We start from the raw sequence: 23,172 nt of genomic DNA, 5'->3' as shown, positions 1-23,172 counted from the left end.
CCTGGTGACATCATCACTTTGCCAAGCCTGAATAATCTGAAGTTGCATTCAAGCTCCGCGGGAGAGATGTGAGCGTCGTTAGAGATCTGTGTTTAGCCTGCTGGATGCTTTTCAGCTCAGTTTTCAGATGGGAGACAATATAAGAAATTATCTTCGTCCCAGCTTTCAGATGATAGCAGGACTAAACACTCTGTGACTAACTATTCACATTCATAGTCCTACATTTCAATTTTGTTTCATCAATTAGGAAGCAGACAAAGAAACAAAGAGTAAAAGTAAATGATGCTTCTCCAACTTAAATCACACACAAAAAAATCTAATTTATTTAACTCATTCTTCTTAGGAATCACAATTACCAATTTCTGAGGAAAATGTACTAAGAGATGCCATGCTCCCTCAATGTTTCTAGTTCGTTTGCAGTACCTATGTCATTTTTTTCTAAATACAATTACCTATTGGGTTTAGTTTTATTTTTCCAGTTAAGAACTATAAACCTCTTTGCTATATGCAAAATACATATATCAATAAAAAACAAACTGGCTCTGTTTCAAAGAGCCATGCAGTTTACACACCCTTCAACCAGAAAACATAAGGGGAGGAAATCAAACCTTTACCATCACAAGTTTTAATATTAATTCTTCTGCATCTTCCAAAGAGAGAATACTGAGTCTTTGGACCACACCATTATCTGATCTGTCAGGTAAATTCTCCATATAGAGCTGAATTATGAGCAAGAATGTCTCAATGTCATAATTTCAGAGAAAAAAATGATCTTTACCCAGCACATAGGTAATTAACCATCATTTCTAAGCTAGCTTTAGGCAGTATTAATCACAGTTTAAAACCTTCATAGTCTATCAGCTTAACAAATGCTCTTGTAGCCATTTCAATAAGCAGGATTTTCTATATGTTTGAAATTGGGTGCATACGTGCACTGAATGTCTCACAATTATACATGAAACCAGTGACTCACTCTTTCATCACCTTGAAATAGTCACAACACATATCCTTACTGTGAAGTTGGGCTTGTTCCATGAAGCAGATTGGATGCCATAGCTGAGTGAGAGGTGTGTTTACATCAGTCCAGGTTCCAGATTTGCAGGAATTCCAGGTTTTACTTAGCAAACAATATGCCAGCAGCTCAGCAAACCCAATTCTTGGGAAAAGTAGCTGCACATGCCTTATATATATATTGTTATTAGAAAGCAGCTGGTCTGTTTTTAAAGGCACACAACTATCATTCAACTTCTCATTTTGCTATGTGTAACCATGACACCGAGCAGCAGGGTTTCTTCCCATCTGACAAGAATGCACCATGAGGTTAAAACATCACCATCATTTTCTTATTATTGGCTTACAGCCAGCAGAAAAATGAGGCAACTTCACAGTTTTTTCAGTCTCAATTGCACTGACCTCACCATCCTCTGTAGCTGCAATGCAAAACTCCCTTTAAAATGCAAACAGCTGATGACTTATAGCACACCATCTGAACAGCGTGATCATTTACTTACAGCCTATCAGTATGCAAACAGTGACTGTTAAACACTAGATAAAACTAAACACTTAACCAGGCTAACTTGGTTAAATCGGCTTAACTGGACCAACCTGTGCCTGCTCTTAAAAAACACACTCTGGTACACAAGATAATGTGTTGCTTTTGTCCCACTGTGACCAAATATCACATCATTTTTAATTCACCTGACAATAGAGGCATTAGTCTACTGAGTAAATATAATGTTTGCTATAGTGCATTTGGGACATTTATTAACACTTACAGCAGACTGATATCCACTCCTTTTAAATCTACTTTAATGCGGTCCGAATGCTGCTGAAAATAATTTGCCACATTTCCATATAATGCATAATATAAAACTTAGAATACATGATTATAGGATAATAGCAGGGAAAACACGCTAATGATAAATGACAAAAATAAATGACAGCTCTGTGACATTTAGTTATCCCAGTAAGCCAGAGAACCAGCATACAGTGTGCCGGGCTGCTGAAGTGGCACTCCTACACACAATGCAGCACTTATTAATGGTATTAATTGCACCTGTGTATGATAAGGAAAAATGTCTGTCGTGAGAAAGTTGTTGTGTATCGAAATTGCATTAGATTGTACAAGTATATATGATAAACTGGTAATTCAGTGTATAATAGGAAGCAAATCCAGCCATTTATTTTTGTCAGCAGGGCAGCTCCTATTATTATTATTACATTAAAAGTCATTTGTGTAGAATTGTTATGTGATTATAGCAACTTTGAAATTTGATGGTATAACTTTTGAGGGGAAAAAATGAGACAATCTAAGTCAATCAATTTGGTTACTAATGACCTGGGTCAGGTTGGTGGCGGCGTCAGCATCAGTCTGTTTTGATACCACCTCTCTGAGTTATTAAAGTCAGAGATGTTCAAGTCCTACACATAAGGGCTAATGTAAGATTTAAAAATCATAAGTTTGATTCTCCAGGTTTCTTTAAACAATCACTTGGGTGACTACTTAAGTCCCCTATAAACCTTTGCTTCAAATTATGTTAATGATGAATAAACCAATGTGAAGCTTCTGTTAAATGCTTAAACATGAGCTCATTGAGTCTTTTATTTGTCATGATATCAAGTCCAGGACATGAGTACTGCAGTCCTTTAAGATGGTGATGACACTTTTTCATGGCAGAACAAGTCTTCAACCATGCTAGCGGCTCAGTCAGGCTGTACTTGAGCTAAATGTTCAAACCATCAGCATGCTTCGAACATTTGCATGGTTTGAATGTCATGCTCACAATAACACTAACATGCTGTTGTTTAGCAGGTACTGTATACTGTTTACCATGTTCACTGAGTTGGTTTACTGTAATAGTGTGCAAACAATTGCAAATTAGGATTAGCTGAGGCTGTCGTGTCACGAGATTTGCAGGTATTTGGTTATAGAGCAACACATTGCACAAAATCAAATCTTGACCAGATGATGGCATTAGATAAAAAGTCAGGAGATCAAAGTTATTATAATTCGTCATCTGGGGACCATGAATGTGTGCACCAAATTTCACAGTAATCCATCAAATAGTTGTTGAGATATTTCACTCTGGATCAAAGTGATGGACAGACATTGCCATCCCTAGAGCCACGCTGCTAGCATGGCTAAAACATTGTTGGAATGACCTTCTATGCTTGGTGAGAGTTAGTCTGCTAGACTTTTATCACATTTTTCCCCTATGCTGATGTAGCCTACAGTATACATGAGGATATTATACATACTTCCCAGTTTGCTTATTATTCTAGTTTTCAGTTAGCCAAATTTTTTTGAGTGTTAATGAAAACAAACAAGCCTTAAATGTGTTTGAAAAAAAATACAGTAGACATAATACAAATCAATATTTTTTATTCAAGATCCAAGGTATTCCAAAAATCAAAATATGCAACAAGGAATAAAAATCAAATACAAATTAATGACCAACAGTGTTAAAATTCCTATACTGTTTCAAAGCTCCCTTCCCTTGACCAAGTGATGTTGGTTCCTCCACTAAAAATAAAAACTAACTGGTCCACTACCCAAATGTCTCCTCAGTCCATCACTGTAAGCTGTGTTTAAGGGATGTCTTGACATACCAAATAGTTCAACATTGTGCTGAAGGATTTGTTTCAACACAGACAAGTGGCCTAAAATTAAATGGACACCCTTATAAATCAAATCTGAAACTTAATAAGCCATAACGATGATGATATATGACCTTGTAGTGTTTGCATTTATGAACTGACACTGAGGACCAGAGAATCATTTCTGCGACTCAGAGATTTGTTGACACAACTAAGACGCTGTATGAGTACAGTACAGTAGAGCTGCAACATTTTCTAAATTGGACTTTTAAGATTTGACTGGACAGTTTTTCAAATATGGAGCAGTTGTGTGATGAGGGGCATAGCTTTTTACAATGGCAGAAGAAGTGACAGAATCGTATGGTGGTGTGGTTGTGAGGCACCAGGCCTGCTATCCTCAGTCCTCTTGCCGTGAGCTCTTCCTGTAGTTCTTCTGGTTCATCTTTCTAAAGGAGGCAAAGCTGGGGTTGGCCTGTTCTTTCTTCTCTTCCACTTCCTCCTCCTCGTCCACACCTCTTTCTTTTTGAACACGTTTCTTTTCCTTTTCCTCAGCCTCTGGTTGACCGATGGCTGCCCTGGTCTGTTTAACCTCATCCTTCCCTCTTACACTTTCCTCTTTGCACTCATCTGTTCTCCGTCCTACAGTCTTCTTTTTCTCCTTCCCCACTGCGTACTCATCTTCCTCTTCCTCCAGGTGACTGAGGCGCATCCCTTTCTCCTGGCCTCTAACAGCTGATGACTCATCAGCAGGCTTCTTGGCCAGATGGCTGGGCTTGGAGAAGATGATCTTCTGCTGGGTGCTACAGAAGGAATCACCCTGGCTGTCGGGCTGTGGCTCTTCTTTCTTCTGTTGCAGGCTGGCCAGGTACTGGTGGGCCACCCTGCTGTTGCCTCGGTCACTGGTCTCAGCCACATCCTCCAGGCTGTAGTGGGTCCAGCGATCCGGGTTCACTAGGTAGTCTGGTACTCCTCTCTTCTTTGCTGGTGTGGAGCTGCTAGGCGGAGGCTGGCTCGTCTTGCGGCTGGGGGCTGGAGGCAGAGGCCGAGCAAACACTCCGTCTATAACGTTGTCCTGGCCTAATGATGAGGAGGCCAGCTTGGCAACACTGTCCAGGCAGTCAAAGATGCTGTGGCTGCGGCTTGAGAAACCCGAGCTCCCTCCTTTCAGACTGAAGGTTTTTTGTCCAGCAGCTGGAACAGCAGCCCCAACCTCCCCGTCATCGTCGTCCACGTCCAGTTCGGGGTCAAAGGGTGCACCGCAGGGTTGTTCTTCAGGCTCAGATTCATCACTTGCTGAGAGGTCATCGACATCATCATCAGCCTTTAAAATCTTGCTGAGCTCGCTATTTTCCTGACTGCACATTTTAACACGAAGATTCAGAAGGTGAGCTAAATCAAGAACCTGGAAAGGGTATGAGAGGATTACTGTTGGTTGACAAAGAACTTAACTGGATTTTCACCCTAAAAAATTGAGAAAGATAAATCAGAGTCAAGCATAAATGATATTCAATTGTTTTAGGCAAAATCTGGCCATAAGTGTATGTCCAGGTAGTCAATGATTAATTTGTTAGTTGCAGAGCTGTGTGAGTGAGTGGTTAGAGTGTAAACACAGTCGTTAACGTTATCAGTAACACCTTTGCCTTTCATGCTATGACAAATGAATTATGCTTCTGAAAAAAAGGCCTATACCATCACAAATACAAGATTATCATGAAACTGATGCTTCCATGTTAGGTGATATAATGTTGTGACAATCCACTTGAGGTCAGTCAAGTGTAGCACAGTAGTAGGTGATGAAAAGTGACAAAGCTAACATGGCTTTTTTGTCTCTTATGAATGGGTCAGTCCCAATGCCCACACTTTATGTATTTGCCAGTAGTCAAGTGGCTACCTGTGTAAAGAATTCCCAGTAACTGCCAGTCTGGAGGTTTATCAGAGAACACTGAGACACGCTCGATTAAGGCCATCCAGAGGCTCTAACATACAGTTAGGTCCAGAAATATTTGGACAGTGACACGATTTTCATAATTTTGGCTCACAATGGATTTGAAATGACACAATCAAGATGCAACTGAAGTGCAGACTTTCAGCTTTAATTCAAAGGGTTGAACAAAAATATCGAATGAAACGTTAAGGAATTGCAACCATTTTTGTTCACAGTCCCCTCATTTCAGGGGCTCAAATGTAATTGGACAAATTAAAATAATCATAAATAAAATGTTTTTCAAGAATCCTTTGTAGGCAATGACTGCCTGAAGTCTGGTACTCATGAACATTACCAAATGCTGGGTTTCCTCCTTTGTGATGCTTTGCCAGGCCTTTACTGCAGCTGTCTTTAGTTGTTGTTTTTTTCATGGGTCTTTCTGCCTTAAGTTTTGTCTTCAGCAAGTGATTTGCATGCTCCATCAGGTTGACAGATTGACTCTGCCATTGTATAACATTCCACTTCTTTGCCTTAAAAAAAACTTGCTTTCACACTATTTTTTGGGTCATTGTCCATCTGTACTGTGAAGCGCCTTCCAATCAACTTTGCTGAATTTGGCTGAATCTGAGCAGACAGTATATCCCTATAAACTTCTAGGCTTTTTCTTTTTAGATGTTTTTTGGCAAAGTCTAATCTGTCTTTTCTATTCTTGAGACTTATGAATGGGTTGCACCTTGTGGTGAACCCTGTGTATTTGGCAGAGTCTTCTCTTTACGGTGGACTTGGATCATGATATGCCTACTTCCTGCAGAGTGTTCTTCACTTGGCGGAATGTTGTGAAGGAGTATTTCTTTACCATGGAAAAGATCCTGGTATCATCCACCACTGTTGACTTCCGTGGACGTCCAGGCCTTTTTGTGTTGACAAAACACTCCTAATGTTCCCACTATCTCTCTCATATTGTGGGTTCACAGCAACAGCTTCCAAATGCATTTTTTTTTTTACCTGCTCAATTGATGATGCACCAACAAAGGAATAGCCCACACTTGTCCATGAAACAGCTTTTGAGTCAATTGTCCAATTACTTTTGGACCCTTGAAAAAGAGGTGGCTACATAGTAAAGAGCCGTCATTCCTAAACCTCTCCTCCAATTTAAATGTGAATACCCTCAAATTAAAGCTGAGAGTCTGCACTTTAATTTATTAAAAGTGCAATTCAATTTAATATTCATTATATAACTGTAACTTAAATATCTTTCCGTAAACAGCTAAAACAACAAAACTTGTGTCAGTGTCCAAATATATATGAACCTAACTGTATATGGCTACATGGAGCTCAGATGCTTTGTTGGTTTTAGTTAATTGATCCACACACAGGTGTTGTGTTTCCTGATTAGACCTCCTCTCTCTGGGCGTGTGCAGACTGAGCTTGATCTCCTTCATCTCCCATTTTCTTTGTTGTACAGTCACATTATACTTCATGTTCACTTCATCACCCTTTTGTTCAGCGGTGACTGTGTGGATGTGATGCACTGGGTTTGGAAACACAGGTGTCACTTTTCTAGCGTATGCTAAGTGTAATGTTACACTAACAGACTCCAAACTGCAGTATCACTCTCACAGACTGTTTACAGTTGGAGTGCCCTGCTCAATATTTATTTAGAGCTGCAACAAATAGTTGATTAGTTGATCAACAGAAAATTAATCGGCAACTATTCTGATAATTGATTAATCATTTTGAGGTCATTTTTTAAGAAAAAAATGCCAAAATGTTCTGGTTCCAGCTTCTTAAATGTGAATATTTTCTGTTTCCTTTAGTCCTCTATGACAGTAAACTGAGTATGTTTGGATTGTGAGCTGCTGGTTGAGACAAAGCAAGACATTTAGGGTTGTATCTTGGGCTTTGGGAAACAATGATTACATTTTTCACTATTTTTTTGACATTTTACAAACCAAACAACTAATTGATTAATTGAAAAAATAATCAACAGATTAATCGATAATGAAAATAATCATTAGTTGCAGCTCTATATTTATTAAATACCAAACATCAGAGCTGTGACATCATATATCTTGTTCAGGCCTGCACTTGAACTTTTTCACAGCAGATATTCTGACTTGTCATAGCAGGAAAAGCACAGTGGTACTGTGGCATGTCAAAATGTCTGCAGTGAAAAAGGTCAGTTATATTAACAGGACATCTACCTTTATCACGCCATCATGTTTTCTTTGGTTTCTCTTGTGTGAACTAAAGCATGATGATGGCCCTCTGAACTGTATAAGTAAATGAGCAAAGTAACAGGTAATATGACTTGCTATATGAGACTTCAAGTTTATAAAAGGAAAGCACAGCCACACTTGATGAAATATGTGAGATTATATGTGAATGTCCTCTGCTGTAGACACAAAAACAACGCACTGACAATGATGTCCTTAAAATGGTTACTGTGTGAGTTATGTACACAAACCTGTTTTTGGCTTCATCTAGGGTTTGTTTGTTTTTTCCCTGGCAGGATTACAACAAATGTGTCAAAAATGTTGAATGTGTATGAGGGCTTGTCAGGATCATTAAGAAACCTGTTAAGGGTCTCATAACCTGACTTCACTTTTAAATATTGTGTCAAAAAACATCAGTGGTGATATTCAGCCACCATTAAAGGAATTTATAATTGAATGGTCTTGGTCATTATTTCAATCAATTATAATAAAGGTTATTAAAAAACCGGGTACCACCTACACCTAGTAAACTCCGTGAAGAGTATGTGTGCATACCATGTTTTTACTCCTGCTGAAGCATCCATGTTCTTTCCTGGCTTGCAGACTCACTTGTTCTTTATGAAAAATTTAGGAAGATGTTGTTTGGCTCAGACATCAAACTCCCAACACACTGCCTTTCTGTTGGTTTTCAATCTGAGATTTAAAGCAGGCACAAATTCACACATTTAATCATTTAAACAAACCAGATATAGAAGTGATTTTAAATTCAAAAACGGGCAAGACATAATCCAGCTGAGACAAACATAAAGCATGGAGAGGGGAGAGATCATGTTGTAATGAGAAATGTAACAGTGATCATATGACATAATGACATACATGAAGAATTGATTTTTGATAACTGAATTTTGTGAAGGTGTGAATGTGAGGATGAATGTGTTTGTTTATATGTGTTAACCCCTGTGATAGACTAGTGAGCTGCCGCACAATGCATGCTGGGATAGATTCTTTCCCTCAGTGACCCGGAACCAGAACAAGAAAAACAGGTACAGAAAGAAAGACGAACAAAACTGCGTCAGATGTTATCAACTCAAATGTGCAAGGCTCCTGTTTATGCTACTGTCACATTACGCTGTCAAGTGTATATAATGTGTGTGTGTGACATGTTTACACTTAGCACAGACTGGAAGCAGAGGGACACTGTCAGCCTAGTTCAGTCAAAAGTGGAAACACACAACTCAGATTTGTATCTTATTAGCTATCAAACTACTCTGAGTTCCAAGTCAGCAGTCTGAGTTAGTCATATCAAGTGGATATCTGACACATTTACAGCCTTTTTAGCATCAAATTCCCTCTTTGTGTTTCCAGTGTTTCCCTGTTGAGCTGCGGTGGAAAAATATTAACAAAAAGAGGAACTTTGGCACTACAAAGAAAGTATTGTTGATAGATATCTACTTGATTTGACTCATTTGGATGCTGAAGCTTTATATTAGCTTCAGATAAACTTTCAAATACATTTTTGCACAGAAGGAGGACTGTGGATTTAGTCCCCCATCACTTACATTGTAAGTGCATTATGAAGGGATCTTCTAATGGTCAGTATGAACAGGAGGAATGATTACAACAAGAAAAAAACAAACATGTTCCAGTGTTCATTTGGACACCTGACTGTTTTTATTCAAGACAGACTTGAAAAATTGTGAACCTATCCCTTAATGTCTCTGGACCAGTCAATCATTATTTGTGAGCAATCTGAACAATTTAAGATTATGATCAATACACGTCATAATTTCTGATGCACTGTATGAAAACTTTTTTTTTTTGCTTTCGAGTACCTGCCTTCATCTATGTAACCTGTTTGTACCCACAGTGTGGATGAGACAGTCCGGCATGGTTCCCATAGAAAAGCTTAGAGAAGCTTAATAGCTAACTCATGTAAATTACTGGTGCAACATCCTACGGAACACCAATACACTGAAAATATAAATTTCTGAGATGGACCCAGCTTTCTCTGGGACGGAGCGTTGAAGACGCATTAGCTAAAGATCCGGTGAATATTCCTCAGCATGCTAATGCTAACTGATGTGGTGGTGCATTGGCTTAAAAGGAGCTGCACAGCGGCTCCGTTACACTGCTTCAAACAAAGGACACCGCAGACTTTACTTTTACATATAGTATCAAAACATTTCTTAGTTTTGGGTCAAAACGCCGCGGTTTTCCGGGTTTACCTTACTGCTGGCGCCACGACCCAACCAGGTAGTGTTTCACCAGTCAAACACTTTCTTCTTCTCCTGTTCTGGTGTCGGCCACACTAAGCACGATTTACACAATGCTGCCTCCAGCCGGACACAGGCTGTAGTTACATATGAAAGCCGCTACTCCAGCTTTTTTTTTTTTTTTTTTTTTTTTTAGGACAAACGTGTTTTATTTCACAAGATGTCTCCTACTTCACTGTAAATTTTCAGTGTTTTTGCACTGGAGGCTTCAAGTTTTCACATCACACTTGTGTAAATTGAATATTGGACCAGAATTGGTTCCAAACTAGTTATGATTCACAAATCATGCATGGTTGTACAATCAACCCATAGAGTAGGGTTGATTGTACAACCCAACATGCTGGGTCAAAGTAACCTAGCATTCGGTTTGTCCATACAGTATTTGACCCAGCATGTGGGGTTGATTTTCCAACCAAACTTATAGGTAGTGAAAATTCATTGCTGTGTTGAAGATAATGCACAGTTTAAGTTTTGTTTTAAAAGACTATACTAGTGTTTCTGCATTTTTTCTTCCCTATTATAACTTATATGTACATTACATTACTGCCAACTTAGTACCACAGTGTCTCGCATATGTTGACTTTTTCCTACCTTCTAGGCAACAGTTGCTTTCAATTCATTTCTATGTAGTGCAGGACAATATTCAACTTGCAGAATTCCTAAACTTACTTGAGTTAAAAGCAATAATAAAAGCAGACAGGTTGAAGTATTTTTTCCAAATGATCAGTGTATTTTCTTTTTCAATTAAAACAATGCAGCATTATCCATGTAAGCAATCGCTATTCAATGTCCTCATCACAAGTCTTAAAACACTAACACAGTGAATTCAACTCTTAATAGTACAAGTGGCAGTTAATGTAAATTCTGTTTCTAGGTCTCTGCAGACAACTGTTTGGGATGAGAATGTCCAGTACTTTAAAAACCTTACACATGTCCACAATACCAAGCAGAGTGTGTCTGCTGAAGTGCCTGTCCGCCAAAAACAAATGCTTGAGAGCATTGGCTGTTGTCTTTATAGCCAAGGAAGAAAGGGAAGGGAGATCCCAGCTTTATGGAGAACCATAATGTTGAATACTTAACAAATAAATAAGAACAAACAAAAAAATCTTAACACAAGGTCCAAATTGTTCCTGAAACTTTCAGCCACATCTAGTGGCCTTTCTCAGTGGATGGAGTTACTCATTTCTTAAGGAGACAAATTTGTTATCATGTGACCAATTTCTCTCACATGGTAACAGCTGGTTCTTTCTTTCTTTTAGGAACTAACTCTGATCCACCACCCAATCCACTATGAACAGTAAAAAAATTGCTTAAAAATTGTACATTTAGCCCGTAAACAGAAGAAGGAGGACCTGCGCATGCCCATTTTCTTTCCCTGCTCCCATTGGCTCACAGGAGCTCGGGGGCGGGAGTCGCGGCAGTTGTTCGTGTCTCGATTGGCTGCTGAGCTGCAGACCGGGGAAAGTTTGAAAGTAACTGGGTGTGTGCAGTTAGTTTTTCTGTTTGTGTGTCAAACTGACAAAACATTGCAGCGCCACTGGCTTTTAGCACATTGAAATTTACGTGACAAAGTATCAAGCAGTTCTTTTTAATTCTTCATGGAGCAAGCAGCGCTGGAAAACCCGTCTGCTGCGGTAACGGTTTCGGACAAGACGAAGGAAGAAACTGCAGACGACATGACGGACATCGTCGTAGTTGATTTGGAGTCGTACGTTAATGTTGAACTCGACATAGAAAACAAGAAAGGGAGCCCCGAAGCTGGACATAATGTTCATGATATAACTCAAGGTTTGTGTAACGTTTTGCCCTTGAATAATGTTGAAATATGTACAGCAACGTAGGTTCAATGTCACGCCAAACATTCAGGTTAACTTAACGTTAACGTTACTTGGCTGGCTCATATTATCACCAGCTAACGAAGCGTTTTGTTTAAACACTTAATGTCCATAATTAAGATGGTCAGTCTATATTCGTATCAGTTCCTTCAGACCGCAAAACATGTGACCAAACGCTGTTCAAAAATCGGTCTCATGTGCATCCAAGACAAGTGAAGGTGATGAAACTGACATTAACTTACTTACTGAGAACTACTAATGATCTCTATTAGTTTGTAAACTGGTTCCTAAGCACATAGTGCTATGCAGTCTGGAGTGACACCTCCCAGTAACTTAAACTGGGAGGCTTGGTAGGTATTGATTGATGATAAAATGTCACGGGACTGTCCATGTGTCAGTTGTTATACTTTCCTTTCACCTCATCTCCCTCTATGATGCCCCTCAGTTAATCCTAATTTTTTTCTTGTCAAGGCTGAGGTATCCCTCTATGAGAACATGTCGTCAGAAATGATGTAATCCATAATATTACAGTTGTCCAGTCCACTGGTGGTGTAGTAAGAGCTGATGATGGTTGTGATCGTAGTAGTTACTCATACAATAAGGTAGCCTACTTCTGTGGGTTCAACAACACAGAGATCTGTGGGTGAGAGAGATCCAGAAACAACACATTTAACACATAAACACAATCTCTCTCACACACAGACTACGTAGACCATGATACCATGAATGTCCAATACTCAGTTGGACAAGCTGAAACTTTCAGTGATACTGGTGGTACTGGTTTCACCTGTTAGCAAAAACAGTGGAACCTAGTGGAAGAGTCATGTTTAACATCAAGATCTTTTGAGACAATGTTAGCCTTGAGCTGTGTCACAGTAAAATACACCAATAACTGCACCAGCTGTCCAATTTAATTTTAATTTAGCTTTGTTTCAGAGATTTATACAAATGCACTAATGCCCGACAGTAGAAACTCCATAATCTCTAGTCTCTCACACACACACACACACACACACACATTGAAAAACAGAGCTTATTGTGCCATTTGGTCAAATTTTGGGTTGAACATGGTGTAGCTGATTTGCTGTCATTTCAGCTCAGGTTAATGTAGCTGATCTAGCTGAAATATTTTAACAGACATATAACAGATTTTTCTGTAACCATCTCTACTGTATGTCATGTCAGCATGCAAATCTGTTATTCTGTGTTTCTTCTTGAGGTTGTTTCTGGACACAGGCTGCATTTCATAGAAGTACCCCTGCTGTCCTATCTGGACCTGTGTTCTTTAAAAATGTTATTTAATGTTTTATGTAATTTAACAGTACTTTGCAGAGTACACCTATATGTAGATCTGGGAAAACACAATTCTAGATCAAGTTTCTGACAGCTTTACCACATCTGCAGCTGAAAACTGAAAGTATATTTATCAATTAATCCATTCACCGAAATCATAAGCAGTTTTGCTAATTGGTTAGTCATTTATCAACCATGATAAACATTAGCTGGTCCCAGCTTCTTAAATGTGAGTATTTGCTAATCATCTCTGTTGTAATCATAAGTCAGTCAATCAGTTGATAATTAGATTAATCTGTTGACTATTAATTGTAAAAAAAACAAACAACAAAACTTTATTTGTGGCAGCTTTAAACTCATCAAAGTCTATATAAATCAAAATGAGCCTTTTTCACAGCAGACATTTTGCCATATGACAGCAGGTGTTAATACTGAAATGAACGATGGCTGAATTCCATGTAGCTGCTTCAGTTTCAGGGTCCTGATGTTGTTCATGCTGACAAACTGTCACACTGTCATGACTTACTGTCAATCACAGAGCCATGTTAATGTCATTAGTAACACCTGTAATTTTCCTGCTGTGATAAGCCCTCTTATATATGATGTCATAAAATTGGTGATAGAAGTAGGACTATGAAGTTATTTAAAACTGATATAATCATAAAAATACATTTTTTGTAAATTAAAACTGCACTCTTATTAGTTCAAACTAAACTTATGCAGTTTATCTGTGTGCCACCAGACGGCACTAAAGCATAATCTATGAAGAGACCTTCTCCCTCCCAAACTACTGCCTATTAGTGCTGCTCTTTGTGAATTGGACTGTTTTTGGAATGAGGATCATTTGACAGAGGCCAATTGTGTGCCAAATGTATGCATATTTTTCTAATTTACATATGTGCAAATAACAAAGGAGCACTGAGACGCTATTTGCTACTACTTGGTGCATTTCACCCTTTGTGGGTGCTTTGTGAATGACAGTTTCTTTTTGTCTCATTGTCTCAGGTTGAGCGCCAACAAAAGCTGCGCAATCCTTGTGTGAATTCGCCCCTCTGTTTGCTATCCATAAGTTTTAGTTGTTTTAGTTATCCATAAGTTTTAGTTGTTTAATCAGGACAATACACTTGATTTCTACCTCGCAGGCTGCTAACTCAAAAACGATGTACACAATTTTACTATATTTTAATTTACAGTTAAATAATTTATTTTACAATATTTGTTTTCCTAAGAAGGAGCACTCTCAGCACCATGTTGGCTTTGAGCAGCAGAAAGACACAATACACTCCATTTACTGAAATATCAACAGTGTGGTGTTTCTGTCCTTGACCAAGTGTACAGACACTGACTTTGCAGAGCGACTTTACCACATGACAGCTGGGAGTTTCATGCTGTAGTTTGAGGGGTTTAAAACCCCTGGAAACCACCAAACAGCTGTGCATCACAGACTATCATCCTGCCTTGCCTCGCCCCTTCAGAGGTAGAGAACGGGAAGTCTCATCTATCCCAACACAGTCCTTAAGCTACACTTGTTTTTCCCAACAGCTCTGTTTCAGAATGAAGATGAGGAAGAGGGTGAAGAAGAAGAGAGTGATGATGATGGGGATGACAGTGGCACAGACCACTTCAACACTGACAAGTCAGGGACTCAGCTGCAGAGATGTGAGCGCCACGGGATGAATTCAGATCTCCCTGACACTTTCCAAACAGGCCACCTCCTGTTCTACGAGAGGTTCAAGGTGTACCAGGACTACATATTCGGTAAGAACAAACACACTGGAATAAATGAGCACTGAATTTCAAATAGAGTCATTAGATTCCTGGTCGTAGTCCTTGTGTGTGTGTGTGTTATCTTTTGTCTGATCTTGCTGTTTGTGTGTAGGTGACTGTAAGCCCTCAGAGGTGAAGGCCTTCACAGCAGACTACCTGGAGAAGGTTGTGGAGTCGTGTGATTGGCAGGCTCTGTGGTCTACAGATGTCTTCGATGTTCTGGTGGAGGTGAGACAACGTTTCAGATACTGTTGATATTACAAATTATACACTGACCTTTATTATCACCCCACTTGACCTTATTTCAATAGCGATCCCTTGTTTAATCCTGAGTCAGAACAGGGCTTCGAGCTAGTCAACAGTAAATATAAGGAAAAACACAATGGCACTGTTGTTGTTTCTTTGTTTATGAAAGTTGCATCTCAAACGCTGTCGTCAGATTTTAAGGGAAACTTTGGTATTTTTCAGCATGGACCATATTTTCACATCTTTTTGTGTCTAAGTGACGGGGCACTATTACTTTGCAGCCTGTTTTGTGGCTGCCAGCTGAAGCGCTCTCGCTCAATACTGAACCAGTTTCAAAAATTGATGTCCCCATTAGTCACTCACATAGAAAAAGATGGGAGAATAGAAAACATGCCAAAAATCTTACCAAGTACATTTTCATCTACCTCTTGAGTATATCTGCAAAACAATATAGATGGAAACGTGCTGATTTGCACACGACAACTTCTTAGAAACATCACCAATGAAAAGGGTTTGAAGTCATTGAAATCACATTCAAGTTGTTCACTCAAGCAGCCATCAAAATAAATCTGTGTAACCTCACAGGCAATTCAGGTCTTTAAAATGTTACTGCTACTGCTGAACAGGTGTTTGTAATTTTAGGTATGTGATGTGGACTACCAGGATCTGAAAGCGTGTGTGAAGCCAGTGCTGCCTCTGCAGTTTGAGGCCCGAGGCTGTGAACTCAACGAGGAGGCCATGAACACTGTGCTGGAGGCAACTCGACACAAGCTCCCCCTGCAGGAGCTTCAGGTGGTCTATGAAGAGTCTGGAGACTTTGACCAGACTGCCCTGGCCATTGAGCACCTCAGGTGACTTTGCCGCATTTTGCTTAATTGAACCCTTCACTGGATTCCAGTCTGATAAAGTTTACTGGCAAGTTTCTCTCATCCTTTTAATTCCTGCCTCCTTTCCTCTATTTGCAGATTTTTCTACAAGCACATCTGGAGGCAGTGGGATGAGGAAGACGAAGATGATGACTTTGACTACTTTGTTCGTTGTGTGGAGCCTCGTCTCAGGCTGTGAGTACACTTTGTGTCTCAGTGATGATCTGGCATTTTGTGATAGTGCATCCCCATAAACCCAATTTTAAAATGTTTCTTCTCTCAGCTACTACGACATCTTGGAGGACAGAGTCCCATCAGGCCTGGTGGCAGAGTACCAGTCCTTACTGGAAAACTGCTCCCAGTGCTTCCAGCAGTTCTTGGTGCTGCGCAGCGCCCTCAGCAGCGACTCTGACTCTGAGCCAGACAACGTGTCCATGGTGGAGGGCCTGAAGCTCTGCGATCAGCTGGAAACATTCAAACGCAAGCTGCACATCATTGAGAACCCTTTGTTAAGGTAGGAGACTTGTCGTTGCAGAGGTTCGTGTATATGTCTGTCAACCCCCATCTTTCAAACTACCCACCACTGTTTTATCCAGTTTCTACACCACCTCAACATCTCTTCTCCTTTATCTCCATCACCTCCACTCCAGGTATGTGCTGGGCTACAAGGGTAACACCAGGCAGCAGTGTGTCCAGAGCCGTGGGCTGAGAGCATCAGGTATCAAGGTGGTCCATGTGGTCACAGCCTCCTGCACCAGCTTTCAGCTCCAGTCCCTCCTCAATGACAGGCTGCTGCCTCAGTGTTCCACTGAGGACACTGAAATCCAGGTTAGTAGCAGACAGCTGAGCCCCATCTGTTAATGAAAAAATACATAGGAAAGTAAGTAGGCTACACTTGTTCCAATGTGTCAGATACATTTAGTCAACACTATTCTGCTGCTCATCTTAGTTTCAGGTTGTTGTTACAGGTTGGTTGTGAACATTATTTAGGCCTCTTTAGTGTTCCTCCCTTCTCAGCTAACAAAAGGTGATTATAGTGGTCCAACACATAAGGTGAATGTGGGTAAAAATACTCCCAGCAAGACAACACCCAGGCCTTCAACCTGCTCTGAACACTTAATTTGCAAAGTTACCTCTACGTCCCCCTCATGATGACATCAGACCATTCGTGGATGCCCGCAAATGGCTGTCTGTTCCATTCCAGATTGTATAGGCAACATTTTTGTGCCTTTTCAACCTTTTGTGCAATGACCGCCATCTGTACAATTATAATAATTATTTTTTTATATATCTTTATTTGCTGTTTTTACTGTAATGGAGCCTACCAGCCAAAGTATTTCACACGATTGTACTTGTATAACCAGAGTGACAATAAGCATCTTGAATCTTGAATCTACAAGCCCGCAGGAACTGTGCCAGGCTGTGAATCCAATTTGACATGGTGGCTGTGCTTTGTCACACAATCAGATAAACAGAGTGCAAGCTGTGCAACTCTCCTAAGGTGTGTGTGTGTGCAGTTCCATAGAGACCCTGTATCAGCAGTGGATTCATGCCATCAGGGCGACATGGTAATTATTCTCCCGGGGGTCTACAGTGTTACCAGCTCCATCTTCCTGCCAGACTCCATCAGTATAGAAGGTAAATGGTGTAGTGTATCTAGATGGAGGGTTTAAATGAAGACATCCAGAGGGGTTTAAACATCATACTGCAATTGTAGAGAGTGTATAATTATGTCATCTCACACTGACCAGTTTCTTTTTTCCCTGCTGGTTTGGTTCATGTCTATATCTGCCAGGCTTCGGGCTCCCTGATGAGGTGGTGATCGAGAAGAAAAACAAGGGTGACTCTTTTGTTGAATCCACGGGAGCTGATGTCAGAATGTCCAACATCAAGTTCATTCAGCATGACGCTATTGAGGGCATTCTGTGTGAGTATAGCTGTTGCGTCCATTTTTGGGGCGTAAAAACAATGAAAGTTATTAGGTCACGGATAATCTCTTGACATTCTCACTTCCGGTTTGTTGACTAGGTGTGCGTCAGGGGAATCTGAACATGGAGAACTGTGTTATGCAGTGTGAGACCACCGGAGTTATTGTCCGAACATCTGCCCATCTCACGATGAACATGTGTGACCTTTATGGCTCCAAGGTGAGTGCGTGATGAGACAAAACTCTACAAAACTTTTTAATTTCAGCCTGTTTTCCAAATGTTTTTTGGCTTGTGGTCAAAGCTCTTCTTAAGGTGTTTTCAAACCTATAGTTGGTTCGCTCTGCTTTGAATCAGTGAGTTAGTTGGTAAATTTGTTGCGTTTTTCCATTGGTTCAGTTTGTATTCACACAGAAAAAAATGAAATTGAACCAAAACGCATCCCTAAAAGCCATGTGTGAATGGTCACCCATTGGTTAGTCGTGTCTCAGGGAGGAGCAAGAACATAAACACAGGAAGAAGGTCCTGAAGTCTTTCTCTTAGACACAGAAGACCACCCAACTTTTTCATACAGGATGCACTGATGAGTGCTAAAAACATCACCAGTAATAAACCTGAGAGCAGGATTGTAGATGCTCCTAAATGCCCAAATTTTGAGAAGACCAAGGTCGGACTTTGGTTTCTTCTCTGGCTAGCTGCTCATCCACACCCCAGCATGCAAATCACACCTAACTACAGGATCCATTAAACTCAGTCTTGCAGAGTACGCCTTGTAGTTGGGTTGGATCGAGGTCAGATCATGTTCCCGCAACAAATGCACTGCTCTAGAGTTTGTTTGGGACCAGACCTGTGTTCAGATCTGCCCAAATGAAACCTACAAGGAAGAAAACCAACTAGAGTCCCGTTCAACTGAACTAAACGATGCAGGTTAGAAAACACCCTTAAGCTGAACTTCAGAAACAGCTGTCAGGGTGATTTTTACATTGGTGAATTTGTCTGTTTATGGTTTTAGATGATCCAAAAACATTTTTATCATCTGTGTGCTGCTAAGTGAGACAGATGAACTGTTGATCCACTGACAGCACACTCAGAAATGGACTGTATTTAGTATGCATGCTGTCTGGTCTGAGTATCACACACTGCATACTGAAGACATGCTCAGAATCAGTGTGTAGTCAGGACGTGGGACAGTGTGAGTCTTGTTCTGAGGGTACTACAGAAGCACACGTCCTCTTTTGAGCTGGTACTGTCACTTGGTATGTTGAACAGGTTTTCAGTCATGCACCAGCTCTTACAGTTCTTTTGTGATTGATGCAGTCTGTGTCACACCAGTTCTGAACATACAGTAAAGTGAGTAACCTCAAGATGAGAATGCAGAACAAACTATCCTGATGTCAGAATATGTATAATAAAGACAATGAAAGAAGTTATAGTTTACATCACAATCTGTGAAAAGTTTAACTTACCTGTACTGCACAGTGTATGCTCTATAGTATTCTGTATTATCTCTGTGGAGAAAAGAGTGTCTATTTGTCATCAGTCAAATGTGTTGATCATTGCAAATGTGACTTAAAGTCTGATACAGTGGCCAATATAGTTTATTGCAGCACGAATCTGTGTATGTCTGCTGATAAATAAGAAATTGCAGTATAGAAACATATGAGGTAAGCCTGAGATAAGTACTCAGAAAAAAGACAGTTTGAGCATCTGCAATTCCATGATGACTGAGCAAACTCAAAAGCTCCAGACCAGCTACTGCTGTTCTCAGATGGAAAATGTTCCACTCAGAACAGACAATATCTTTCTCTCATCACAAATGTTTGATTATGATATGTGTTTTATTTGAAAATAATCATCTGCTGATATATGATTTTCCTTTTAAATCGGCCTAAAAAATCCAGTTTTGGTCATACTATAGTCATTGTGTACGTTGTCGGTTATGTTGCATGTGTTGTATGCAGGGGGCTGGTGTAGAGATTTACCCTGGCAGTGTATGCAGTCTGGTTGGCAACGGCATCCACCACTGTAAGGACGGGATCCTCATCAAGGTGAGAAATGAAGTCATCTGCCAAGCTAATTACATGCACCACACTTATGCTATAAAACTGTATTATTAATGGAAACGTCTGTGATTATGCCCATAAAGACTTCCATATTGGTTTGATCTTATGTTAATCTAACTTTAAACCTCTTTGAACCTTGATCTTCCTTTTCAAATAAGAACCAAATTGATAATCTTTAGATGACTATTGTTGCACTTTAGAAAGGTTGGAGCACACAGGAAAAATAAATGTTTCAAATTGAGTAGGGTATTTTTAAAGTTTGTGTTGTCTGCCTCTGCAGGACTTTGCTGATGAGCTGGATGTGATGCCGTCCATCACCATGGAGAACAATGTGATCCACAACAATGAAGGCTACGGGGTGATTCTAGTGAAAACCGGAAACAGCCAGGCCCAGAATGTTCCTCTTGACAAAAGCGAAGGTAGGCAGAGCCCTGAGAGTCAGAATATACTGTGAAATTAAATGATGTTTTATAACTAGTGGTGGTTGATGAAGGGTGAAATATGCAGCTAAAAACAGAAAAGGAACCAGGCTGGTTTGCCTGCTTGTAAAAAGTACAGAATCAATACATTACCACCTTTTTTTCCCCCCAGAAGAGCCTGCAAAAGAAGATGCTGGACAGACAGCTGAGTGCAAACCTGCAGGTGTCACAGATCCTCAACTCATCACCACAGCAACAACCCCGACCACCAGCAGCTCAGCAGACGTTCAGCCCATGTCGACAGAGAACAACAACGGCACGGACAGCGAAGTAGCCACCACCTCAGGCAGGAAGTGGCAGTTTTGTCGGCAGCTGAGCAGAAACAAGGAGGCGTCCTGTAGCAGAGCCGTGCAGGATCTGATGGACCATGAGATTTTCGTCTCTATCCAGGGAAACCAGTTCAGACGCAACGGCATGGGCGACTTCGGCACCTTTTTCTGCTGAGAAACCTATTTGAGACTGGCTGAAGGTCAATACACCAACTAACAAATGTCTTTTAAGATCATTTACCATCGACAGGGTATTTTTGAGCAATAGCTTAGTATTTTAGATGAAATTAATATTGCTGAAAAATATTTTAGCTGTCGACTGAGCTGATTCACGAGTTTGATGCTCTGTAATGCAGTGAGCATGATGTGATAAGCTGATTATACACACACACACACACACACACATTATAAGAGCACATTGCCTTCCTCTGTTGAAGTAATGGTGAATGGATCCCCAATCTTGAACTTGCACAAATGCTTTTATCTTATTTATTCCTCTGTGCTCTCAACGCGAAGTGTAAAGCGTTTTTACTTTTTTTTTAAAATGCATTATTAGTTTGAAATCCACTTGTCACTTTGTATGCAGTTTTGGGGGCTAGACTAAAATCTAATAAATTTGGGTTGTCTTTAAGGTGGTGGCTTGTTGAAACCAGTGCACTTTTAATAATACCAAGTTCCTTGTTCACAAAAATATTCTTTATTTCCATTGTTATGAGTTGTATATAATTTTCACTTGGTGCCTCAGGTGTTTTTAAAAGTTTGAGTGATGTATTTTATGGTAGCGTGAAGTTTTAGAAATATTCATGTTCACAGATTTGCTCTGAAACTAATAGCCAAGTGAAACTAAAATGAGAGGTTTATGTTTAGATTGAGACAAACACAACTGATGATACAAATGAGTTAGTCTTAGATTGAAACTGCTACTTCTGGGAATTGTTAGTATAATTAATTTCCTGGAGATTAAAAAGTGGTCATTGAAACCTTGATATGTGTTGATGCAGTATGACTTATTACATAATCTTTCTACAGTGTGTATCTGTTACAATGTGTCAACACTGACCTCTACGCACACACACTGTGAGCTACACACACTGGCTGTCTGAATTGTTTTTAAAATTAGTGTGCATCATCATCATCATCAATCTGAGTTAAGACTTGACACCAATGACTCGTGACTTCACATGGACCTTTGTCTTGGAATCATTTGATAACCTCCGATATTTGCATGTGAAGATGTTCTTTTCTTTAGCGGGAACACATGAATAATGTCATTTTACTCACCATCAGTAACCAATAGTCTTGATAGCTGACTTGTAAATGTAAAGAATAGGTTTTAAGATGTAAATTCTAACCATTCTAATCAGGCTGCAGATTTCCTACAAGGGGCAGCTCTTCAGTCAGTGTTGCCATCTAGAGGTAAAGAGTAATATCAGCTGCAATTTTAACACGTTACCCGAACGAAAGAAATGAAGCACTATGTTCACCAGCTAGTTGTTAACTGTCCGTTTGCTGCTTGATGCCGAGCACAGTGAAACTGTAAAATCAAAAACAACCAGCTGAAAGAGGCTGAAATGCTCTGTAGAGCAGACGGGACCTGAAAAGTTGTGTTATAATTATCTGTTGGTCTGTCACTATCAGTGACACCTTCCACATTACATGCGGTGATGATCCATGTTTAATATAAAAACATTGACTAGCACAGCTAATTATCCAATAGAAATACAGTTCAGCTTGGGGCTGTAAACACTTGTCAGCTTAAGATAAGGAATGAATGAAATGAGACTTGGCTCTGATAGAATTAGTGATAATGGAAGAAACACAGGCGAGCTGCACATTATCAGACTTCAACATTCAACGTTTTTTCTACTGAAAACTACAAATCAAGATAAAACATCTCAGTGCAAAGGATATTGACATTATCGCTTATAAAAAGGTGCAAGACACCATTTCCTCTTTTTCTAAAATGCACATTTTCAAAATACCAAAAGGTCACACAAGTGGCGCAACAATAGAACAGGGGAAGACAAATAAATATATCTGCAAGGGGTTCTGAATGATGGATCAACCACAGTGAGGTGATGTCACATTTGTAGTGCGAAGCAGTGTCAGGACAAACATCCACCTTTTGGAGGCAGTGACAATCTTTTAAGTTATGTACCAGTTTTCTGAACTTGAACCTACAAAAAAAAAAAAATCCCCTGACACTTACTTTTGTTTTTCCCAATTACAAAACAGTATTTGTGTCTAGTGGCTGAAACATCAGCGGTTCAACAGATGCACTCACTTACAGAGACACTGCCTACTCAGTTCACACTCCACCAGCATGTTACAAGCCGGTTGAAAGCTATTACACACTTCTCACTGCTCACTCACAACATGCCCCAAAACAAATGAACTACAGTGGTGTGTTAAAGAGAGC

At 39.9% G+C, this 23,172-nt stretch overlaps 2 protein-coding genes across 3 annotated transcripts; one reads left to right on the top strand and one right to left on the bottom strand.

Annotated features, from left to right (window-relative positions):
• Positions 1-3,371: 3,371 nt before the first annotated feature.
• On the bottom strand, positions 3,372-10,070 carry tssc4 (tumor suppressing subtransferable candidate 4). The gene is made up of 3 exons (XM_042421667.1): positions 9,963-10,070; positions 8,293-8,430; positions 3,372-4,999 (listed from the first exon to the last, which is right to left on the bottom strand). Exons 2-3 carry the CDS (start codon positions 8,293-8,295, stop codon positions 3,995-3,997), a joined length of 1,008 nt encoding a protein of 335 aa, XP_042277601.1. The 5' UTR covers positions 8,296-8,430; positions 9,963-10,070; the 3' UTR covers positions 3,372-3,994.
• Positions 10,071-11,459: 1,389 nt separating this feature from the next.
• On the top strand, positions 11,460-21,739 carry shcbp1 (SHC SH2-domain binding protein 1). Of its 2 annotated transcripts, none has more exons than XM_042407749.1 (13): positions 11,460-11,798; positions 14,681-14,896; positions 15,018-15,133; positions 15,794-16,002; positions 16,117-16,212; positions 16,301-16,531; positions 16,668-16,845; positions 17,535-17,655; positions 17,813-17,944; positions 18,046-18,164; positions 19,904-19,990; positions 20,286-20,424; positions 20,600-21,739. In XM_042407749.1, the coding sequence occupies exons 1-13, from the start codon at positions 11,609-11,611 to the stop codon at positions 20,926-20,928; spliced, it is 2,163 nt and encodes a 720-aa protein (XP_042263683.1). In that variant the 5' UTR covers positions 11,460-11,608; the 3' UTR covers positions 20,929-21,739. The 2 variants fall into 2 exon arrangements, with proteins under 2 accessions (XP_042263683.1, XP_042263682.1); XM_042407748.1 differs by having other exon boundaries at positions 20,597-21,739.
• The last annotated feature ends 1,433 nt before the right edge of the window (positions 21,740-23,172 follow it).

This window comes from Thunnus maccoyii, chromosome 1, assembly GCF_910596095.1.
Source record: "Thunnus maccoyii chromosome 1, fThuMac1.1, whole genome shotgun sequence".
Lineage (NCBI taxonomy): Eukaryota > Metazoa > Chordata > Actinopteri > Scombriformes > Scombridae > Thunnus > Thunnus maccoyii.
The sequence above is the reverse complement of the archived record's forward strand: the minus strand, read 5'-3'. Positions and strand labels throughout refer to the sequence as shown.

Excerpts from the sequence above, each read along its gene's own strand:
- shcbp1 (XM_042407748.1), top strand. The coding sequence starts at position 11,609 with ATGGAGCAAGCAGCGCTGGAAAACCCGTCTGCTGCGGTAACGGTTTCG. Across the intron at positions 14,897-15,017 it reads GTACCAGGACTACATATTCG|GTGACTGTAAGCCCTCAGAG; the intron begins GTAAGAACAAAC and ends GTTTGTGTGTAG. Across the intron at positions 18,165-19,903 it reads GTGACCTTTATGGCTCCAAG|GGGGCTGGTGTAGAGATTTA; the intron begins GTGAGTGCGTGA and ends TGTTGTATGCAG.